Consider the following 9615-nt stretch of genomic DNA (forward strand, 5'->3'; position numbering starts at 1 on the left):
AGTGAGGACATTGGCTTTTCTGGCAATAAATTAAGAAGGAGACTCTTCCAACTAGATTTGAAGAATGCATTTCTTTATGGGAGCTACTGAAGGGGCTATATATGGAGATTCCATCATGATTCAGTACATTCTAGATACTGGGCAAGGTGTGTAAGCTCAAGAAGTCACTGTATGGATTGAAGCAGTCTCCTTGAGCCTGATTTGACTAGTTTTGGTTGGCATGGGTTATCACCAGATCAATGTAGAACACATCATGTTCTCTCAACAAAAAGAAGATCACACTACCATACTTGTTTATGTGTTGCCATAATTATCACTGGTGATGATGAGGCAGAGATTGTTTAACTAAAGGGAAGATCAGGGAAGCAATTTGAGGTAAAGGATCTGAGACAACTCAAATAATTTCCTGAGATTGAAGTGGCATATAGAACTGAGTAGATGGTCTTATGCTAGAGAAAGTATTTATTTGATAATTTCATGGAGACAGGTATGCGGGGCTGCAAACATGTAGTTTCTCGAATTTATCAAATGGTCAAGCTCAGTATAGAGACAAGTGAATCAGTTGATCGTGAGAGGTAACTAAGGCTGGTGAGCCGCTTGATCTATTTGTGCCACACTCGACTCGATATTTATTTTTTTGTAGGTGTGGTGAGTGCATGATCTAAAGAAGGGCCACATAGATGCAGTTTATCAGATTTTGTGGTAACTGATGAATGCACCAGGGAAAGGGTTGATATTCAGGAAAAATGGGAGCCTAGATACTGAGATCTATCGTGATTCTGACCAAGAGAGTTGTGTCAATGATAGGAGGTTTCAACTTGGTCTCTTGGAAGAGCAAGAAACAGTCAGTAGTAGTGAGATCAATAATAGGGCAGTGAATAGGGCCATGACCTTAAGTGTTTTCAAAATGATGTGGTTGAGAGCTTTATTAGTGGAGCTCCCGGAATGAAGTTGTGGTGCAACAACAGGTCAGCGATTGACATCGCCAACAAAACGATGCATCATGATAGAACCAAACATGTAGAGATTGACAAATTCTTCATCAAGGAAAAGCTGAATAACGGGTTACTGAAGCTAAGTCATATACCCACTAGAGAGCAAGTGATTGACTGCCTCACTAAATGACTTAGCTCATTATATTTGTCTAGGTTTTGTGATAAGATGGGCTTAGTGAATATCTTTTGCCTATCTTGAAGGGGAGTGTTGAGATTTGTATCTAATGTAGAGGTTCAATTTGTAAATAGATGAAGTCTAGGGATTTATTTGTATATGTTGTAACTTATAAGGCTGTATATAAGCCCGTCATTGATCAATAAATTCATATAAGACAATGTTGAGGCGATATCAATGGAGGAGTTGGGGATGCTGATGCTTCGCGTTTTCAGAGGTTGAGATCGCGTCTATGCAGCTTTGATAGAAGAAGTGAAGCAACGAAAAGGGAAATTTTGTGGATTGGGCAAGTGCAGGTTTTTGTGCATTGGAGAAGAGAGAATATTGCGTGTTTAATTCGTATGTAAGAATTTGGGGTGTCCCCTAGACTACACCCATCCACAAGTACGATTCATCCGCTTGTAAAATTATTTCATTGGAGAAGGGAACCTCTTGTATGGTCATATAATAGCATGGAGGACCAAGAAGTAACAAAAGCTGTTTTTTGTGGTATTAAATTGGATTTGTGCGCTTATATGTACAACAAAAAACTGGGGGAGTTGGATATGTTACCATGTAAATAGTGGTGTTTAATGTGCTATGTAAGTAAAATCCCCTAAAAAAAAAATTATTAATTAATTTTCCAACCAACCAAACAACCAAAGAAATTAGAATATAATTAATCAAATTCTAAGCTATTTAAAATAACCAATAACCAATTGTTTTAAATACTTCCGAAAAAAAATTCTTCTAGTTGGTCATTAGTTTCCAACACAATTGAAGGTTCGAGAAAACCGCTTCCGGTATTGGCCGGATTGCAGGATGAACCGAATTTATGCACAATCGCTCTTCCTCGGCACCAAAACCGTAAGCCAGATTTCCTAGAATCCTCCACTCTTGCCAATCTGTCTTTCATTCCTCTACCCTCTTTCGCATCTGCTAAGATTAGTCTCATCCTCCTTTGAAACTCTCTCCGACGGAAATGGACGGTACGCGATTATATTCTTCTTCACAAGTTGCCTGGAATTTTTTTCTTGTGTTCCCAAACTTTTTTTTGTTTATATTCTTCGCGGGATACAATGGTTAATATACAAGATGGGACAGATTGTTGTTCTGTTAAGCAATTGTTATAGTGAATTCGAACAGCTCATTTTATTGGATATCTAAGGTTCCATCTCGCCATGTTCTTCGAGCAACGCCTATTAGGAGTTTTAGTGCTTGTTCTGCATCTCAAGGTGCGTGGTAATATCTAATTATTCATTTCACTTCCGTAACTCAATCTTAAATTTAATTTCGTGATTGGTTTTTTTCTTGTGATTAAAGTAGAAGCTTAAACCACAACCTTTCATATTTTTTTGCCTGCCTGCTTGAATAACTCTTTATTTTATTTTTTATTTCAACCACTTAAGATTTTAATCTTGGAAACAAGCGGTTGGTAATTTGATGGAGACTGTACGAGCTACTTAAGTATGACCACAGACAATAAAAACTAGCTCCGCAAAACAATAGGAAGAAACTTGATTCTATGCGCGAGAAAGACTCTCTGTGAGCTTAGCTCAAAGAAATTTTATACACTGTAGGATCATTATTTTTCATTATTAATAGTGTGCTTACCATATATCGTTATATTTTTCATTATTAACATTTATATTAGTATCACCACTGCTCGTGTTTTCTCCTAGTGCCAGAGTTTTTCTTATAGTAGTTGAGTTTTGAGTATCCCTTGAAGCTTTCAACTATAACAAAATACGTCTCAGGTAGTACACACACACAGATACATATAGGCTTCATTGCCATGCATGAGCAATTCAGGTAGTTTAGAGTTATTTGAATGAACTTTATCAGATGTAAATCTCTTAGCTGCTATGTTATTTTATTCTTTGTTTTAAGTGTTTGTGTGAATTCATGTATTAATGACAGTCGACTCATTGCCATGCATGAGCAATTCAGGTAGTTTAGAGTTATTTGAATGAACTTTATCAGATGTAAATCTCTTAGCTGCTATGTTATTTTATTCTTTGTTTTAAGTGTTTGTGTGAATTCATGTATTAATGACAGTCGATATTGTACAGCTAATTTATTTTCATACTGGATTTTTTGATTCTTTGGATACTGAAAAGACTATCAAATTTGGATATTTGTCTCTGATGATAAACCTCAGATTTGTCAATTAAAAAATGTGTGCCTTGCAATTCAAAAGATATACTAATCATGACAGAGCAAACTGCCAATGAACTGCTTATACAGGTATCATCATGCTTTTTTTTATTTTCTTCGTCCATAATGATTTATCTTGCATGTTTCCGAATCTTGTATTCATCAAGGTGCCAGACTGGAAATTGATAAATGAAGATGGTATTATGAAGCTACAGAGGTCATGGAAAGTTAAAAGCTTTACCAAAGGACTAGAGTTTTTTCAACTTGTAGCTGATATTGCAGAGGCAGAAGGTGATTTCATGATTTATTTTCTATAAAATATTATTTATGCTTTTGCAATTTTGTTGAGCTCTAAACAAACCTCTGTTTTATGACATTATAGCATAGGTCATAGTAAGTTTAAATGCACACTAGCAGTTTTGGTTTGTGGTGCGCCCTTGGAGCCACTAGTTGGGTTTGAAAGGCTAATTAGTTAATTACAAGAAGTGAATAATGCCTGAAATATATAATTATAGCAGAAAGACCTTTTGCTTCACTTTGGAATGTTGCTAACTTGATCCAATCGAATTGCCCAAGCTTACCAGACTCACATTTTCCCGTCCTCTTCATCGTACCACTCAGTTTGCTTTAATCGTTGAACTTATGATGCCCTAGCATCACATGCTTTTTGAACCTCTTGGATCATTCTTCACATGAAATCTCATACCCTCTATATCCACAAGTTCGTTTTGAAGGATAAGGTGATGTCTAGATTATCAACAACACACTTTCCTCTTGTGCCTTCAAGTCCTCAACAACGAACCCTCACACTAAACTTCTTCCATCAATTAAGTTCTCTTTTTTTTTTATTGTTCCACTTATATCTTTGGTTGTAGCCTTTTTCTCTTCTGATCGCAATAATAACGAAACAACAAATTAGGTTTCCTTTTCCATCTCCTTTGTGTTTCAGTCTAGTTGATGATACATTGTGCTGGGTAAATTGTTGACTCCCTCAATTATTATTTTTTCCTTTCAAAATCATAATGACCAATTTATTGCTCTTAATCTTTATAGCGATTTTATCTTCTTCTCTCATTTGTATTTTGTTACATTCAAATTACTTTGGATGGGTAATGTTCAACAAACTAGGTCGTTTTAGGCTTATTTTTGGGCTTCAATTTAATTAAATTTAGGATAGATTAAATGATTAATTTTAATATATAATTTCAATGATTATAAAAAATTTTCTAGATTGATTATGCAACGAACTATATTGACTAGGATACACTTATATTAGCTAAATATTAAATTTTTTGCCTATGTATGTGCGGTTAATTATGATTTCGTATTATATAAGACCTTCAAGTTGATTTTTACCTAGTTTTATTTGGGTCTTAACTGAAATTCGGAGTCTCGTTTAGCACGCTTTAAAGAAGATAAGTAATATTTATCAGAGCATAAGCATATCATTTTTTATTTTTTGTTATGGACATACTCCTTAAGCTTGTGGTGAGTTACTTAGACATTCAATAGATTTTGTCATACTTTTTACATTGAATTATTTTTTGTATATGTCGCCATAAATTATTTTAATATTTAGAATGGCTTGCTATTTGCTATATATAGCATTTTCATAATTAATTATTTCATAAATTTCTTAACTTTGAAATATTGTATTTAATAACAAGCGTTATTCCTATGCACATTACCATAGTTGAATACAATAAATCTTGTTAAAATAAATCATGTTTTACGATGAAACTGACTTTGGCTTTATTGAATATAAAGTATCTATAAAAATTTATTCATATATATAGATCAAAAAGAGATTACAAGCCTAAGGCGTGGGGCATTAAAATTGTCCCCCTGAAGCAAAAAACAAAGAGAAGAAGTAGGTGAGGTAGATACACTAACCCTTTGGGACTCAACTCCACTTTTAGCTAGGTAAGTAGCAGGTCTATTCCCTTCCTTGTAGATGAAATTGAAAAAGACCCTCATCTCCTTCATGTTCTTCATCTGTTTGATCCACTGCAGTATGTGCCAAGGGGAGTTGTTCCTTCCTGTCATATAGTGCAAGGGCTGAGAAGAGTCCAAATCTACCTGTAAGAGTGTCCAATTGTTCAGGCTGGCTAGCTTCAGAGCCCAGTACTTGGCCACTGTTTCAGCCTCCATGGCATCCCCAACAATGATTATGGATTGAAAGAAAAGCAAGCATTGTCTATGGTGATCTCTGAACACTCCTCCAATACTAGCTCTCTGTGAGGAGAAGCTCGCATCAGTGTTGACTTTGACAAAAGGGTGGGTAGGCTTTTTCCAAAACACCTTTACCACTATAAAATTTGGAGGGCCAGCTGTTCTGCATAAAATCAAAATATTGGGGAAGCTTTTTAATTGGATGAGTTTTCTGATATAGGCTAAATAGTTGGAGACCACTTTCCCAATAGCTACTGGCTGTTCTTCATGTTTTACCTGGTTTCTAGCAGCCCAGATAAACCATGCAGCAATAAAGGAGATAGGTCCCACCTTCAGTTCATGCCATCCACTCTAGCAGGCTAACAAATTGCTCCACTCCAGATTGATTGTATTTATATGTAATTGAAGTTAGCAGGGACTTCCAGAATGTCTGGGGAAAAATTGCAGGTAAAGAACAAATGGCCAGCAAACTCCACAACATTTATGCACAAGCAGCACATGGAAGGGCCTCTCAATCCCTTAAGTTTGAGGATATCATCAGTAGATAGCAAATTATTGAAGAATCTCCAACATAAAAAGGACATGGAGGGGGTTAGGAAATTGTTCCACAAACATTCTCAGTGATACAACTTTTCATAAATAGCTTTAGTCGGGCTTTGGTTGGAGCAAGAAGTTAGAACCAGTTTGTCTTTTCTATTTCTATCAAAAGGTATCTTGGTAATTTGTATGACTGAGTTCTCATTAATTAAGGTCTTTAGCATTTCAGTTGATAAGGAGTTCTCCTCCCAGCAGTCCTTCACCATGAGATCAATACCAGGAGTCTCAGCATAGGATCCAGTAATCCTGCTGGACACCATCTATCCAACCAAAACTAATGATTTCCCTTTCCCAGATCCCATAAATACAACTTTTCAGCATCTTCTCTGGCCTTGAGCATGTCACCCCATGCTCCCCAATCTCCTAGAAACCATATTGGGGTGAGCAAATTTGCAGTATTTAGCTAACATGAACTGTGCCCACAGTGTATCCTGTTGTCTGAATCTGAACCATAATCTGCATAGGCTGATGTGTTGGATCTGCTAAAGTCCCTTGAATCCCAGACCTCCAGCTGATAACTTTTTGTCAGCTGGCCCAAATCATTTGTTTTCTCTGCCCTGCCCAGAGAAACCTATTAAATGCTTTTTCAAAGAGAAGTTGAGTGCTTTTCTTCATAGCTGCCATTTGTAGGATATATGAGGGGAAGGTAGTGAGGATGTTTTTCAACATTGTTATCCTGCCACCATTAGAAAGAAAGGAGTTTTTCCAGCATTGTAATTGGGAGTTTGTTTTATCTACTACCTCATCAAAATGGGTAAGCTTGGTCCTTCCTTTAAGCAGTTGTACTCCCAGACATTTGAAAGGGGTGGGAATAGAGGTAAAACCTGTGAGATTAATGATCCATTGCTTGCTGGAAGGGGGAACCTGTTTGCTGAAGAGGACTTGGCATTTTTCTTTGTTAAATAGCAACCCTGATGTATTTTGAACATCCAACAAACAAGCATGTAACATCCTGGTAGCAGCTTTATTGGCTCTAGAAAAAATAATAATGTCATCAACATACACCAAGTGACTGATGTCCAAGGTTGATTTATGATGGTATTTATTGTAGCTCTTCCTGTGACTAGGCCTATCAATCAGTCTAGAGAGGTAGTCCAAAGTAAGGATGAAGATAGTAAGAGATAGTGGGTCTTCTTGTTTGAGACCTCTGGATGCTTTGAAGAAATCATGGGTTCTTCCATTAATTAACATTGAATTCACATTCCCGTCAAGCCATATTTTTATAATCTGACATGAGGCACTGAAGAATCCCCTGACCACCAGTATTTCAAGCACAAACTCCCAATTTATCATATCATAAGCCTTCTTTCTTTAAATCAAGTTTGTATGTAGATCATGTTACTCCCCCTACAAGGTCTCTCTAAGTCATGTAGCAATTCTTGTGTAAGCAAGACATTATCTCCTATATGCCTCCCCTTCACAAAAGCTGCCTGTTTTGGACTTATTAAGTACTGCAAATGGGGTTGAAGCCTACTCATCAATATTTTGCTCATTACATTGGCGAGACTAATGGTTCTGAAATGTTGCCAATGTTCCTTGTTGTTGGATTTTGGTATAAAGATATTTTCATATTTAGTACTTTTCTTGTACAAAAACTCTAGTTATCTTTTTAAATTGTTATTGTTCTATCAAAATATTGAAAATATGAAAAATATTTAAATTTTTCATTACTGCAAAAATAATCTTTAGTTTAGATAATTATCTTTTTATTAAAAATAGAAAGTTTATTGTTCAATAATGCATATTGCATATTCTCCCTGTGGGTTCGATATTCAGGTCTTAATAAAAAAGTCCTATATTACTTATAACGATACGTATACTTGCGTGGTATCCCAATATATATAAATTAAAAGTTAAATTCTTATTTTTCTTCAGGATCAAGCTTTTGGTTTTGTTGCAAAGTAAGGAAATATAAGTGAAATATATTCTGAATTGTTATTGTACTGTGCATATTAGCAGTATCCAGGGATCAAGCCATTAGGTCCTGCAAATTTGGTGCTGTCAATGGATGAAAGGGCCTGCTTGATTTCCTCTTCACTAGGAACATAAGCAAGATTGATATTTGTAGTGTGTACATGATCAGAAACAAACAATTCAGGGTCAAGTAGCACTCTTGAGTTGGATGAGCATTTCATTAGTTGCTGACAGTAGTTCACAACACTTTCTACAATTTCAGATGATTCCTTAATCCAGTTGCCAAAGTTATTTTTAATAGAGTGAATTGTGTTACATTTTCTTTTGTAGTTGATACAAGCATGAAAAAACTGTGTTCCTATCTCCATCAGTGAATTTATTTGTGGAAGCCTTCTGTTTCAGAAATTTTTCCTGCCAGGCCACTGCTGTGAGCAAGTTTTCATTTGCTTCAAGAAGTGAGGCCTCATCAGCCTGCCCATTAATTGCAGCATTTTCAACTGTCTTTAGTTCCTTTTTAACCTTTTCCACTCGTCATAATATTGCCAAATGTGTTCCAATTCCAGTGATTTAAGGCCTTGCCAACTTTATTCTGCAGACCCCATTGCTTGATTAATGGGTTGGGGTGATCACAGTCTCTCCAGTGTTCTTTAACAATGGTAAGGAAGTCCTTATGAGTGGACCAAAGATTTAGATATCTGAAAGTGGTTTTACCTTGCTGTTGATTGGCAGAAATGGTGATCAAAAGAGGTCTGTGGTCTGATCCAGCCAGACTAAGATGGGAGATTGTAGTATGCAGAAAGTGTTGAAGCCATTTATCATTTACATGAAATTTATCCAATCTTTCCCATAACCTCCCTCTTCTCCAAGTGAAATCAGTTCCATTATAACCCAAATCAAATAAACTAGAAGCCTGCATATTATCATTAAATGCAGTTGTCGGCCGTTTTATTGTTCAACTTCACTTTCGTAGTTTGGAAACGGTGATGATTTTGTGATTTTGAAAATAATTTAAATATAAATATAACCTTTTTAAAGAAGTAACGTTTTAATTTTTAAAATAAGTGAGACCAAACGAGTCTCATATTTTTAATAGTTTAGATGATTTAATACAATACTACAAGCAATACATTTATCCCGAAGAATAAATATATTACTTGTAATAGGGATTTAATCATCTAGACTAAACAATTTGTGACATCCGTTTTGATCTGCGAAATATTTTATAAAAAGGCCAACAAGTTCCCCTATCTAACATAAAAATTAGATAGGGTTTATTTTATCTGGGTTCCTGGTTCCCTATAGAGGCAAGCTCCTATAGTTAATTACATCTTAAATGATCGAAATCACTTAAGATAACTCTCGATTAAGATCATGTGGTTTTGCTTTCAAGATTTCAAAGTTTAGGTTTTCACGATTGGACATGGGAAAATCAAATGGAAATGGCTCAAAATAGGAACAATTACTTAAGGAATCCAAAGGGAAGAAAAGTAGGGGACATCACAGATCCAGGAGAAACCCCAGAGATGTCCCAACTATCCTATTGTTCGGCTTTATGTCTTCGAAATGATGATTATTTGATATTTCAATCCTGCAAATTATTTAAGACTTAGGACTTATGTTTGCACA

General features: G+C 35.8%; 1 protein-coding gene across 6 annotated transcripts in view; it reads left to right on the plus strand.

Moving 5' to 3' along the window:
• The first annotated feature begins 1894 nt into the window (after positions 1–1894).
• Positions 1895–9615, plus strand: part of LOC110038545 (putative pterin-4-alpha-carbinolamine dehydratase) — a 41854-nt gene continuing 34133 nt past the window's right edge. For 4 of the 6 annotated variants that reach the window (XM_020743412.1, XM_020743414.1, XM_020743413.1 and 1 more), the window contains exons 1-5: positions 1895–2018; positions 2082–2138; positions 2296–2384; positions 3311–3396; positions 3474–3597. In XM_020743412.1, coding sequence (XP_020599071.1) covers positions 1972–2018; positions 2082–2138; positions 2296–2384; positions 3311–3396; positions 3474–3597 — 403 coding nt within the window. In that variant the 5' untranslated portion in view covers positions 1895–1971. The remainder of the gene's footprint in view (positions 2019–2081; positions 2139–2295; positions 2385–3310; positions 3397–3473; positions 3598–9615) is intronic. The other 2 variants (XM_020743416.1, XM_020743417.1) reach the window with 2 other exon arrangements.

Source organism: Phalaenopsis equestris, unplaced genomic scaffold (assembly GCF_001263595.1).
Source record: "Phalaenopsis equestris unplaced genomic scaffold, ASM126359v1 Scaffold233054, whole genome shotgun sequence".
Lineage (NCBI taxonomy): Eukaryota > Viridiplantae > Streptophyta > Magnoliopsida > Asparagales > Orchidaceae > Phalaenopsis > Phalaenopsis equestris.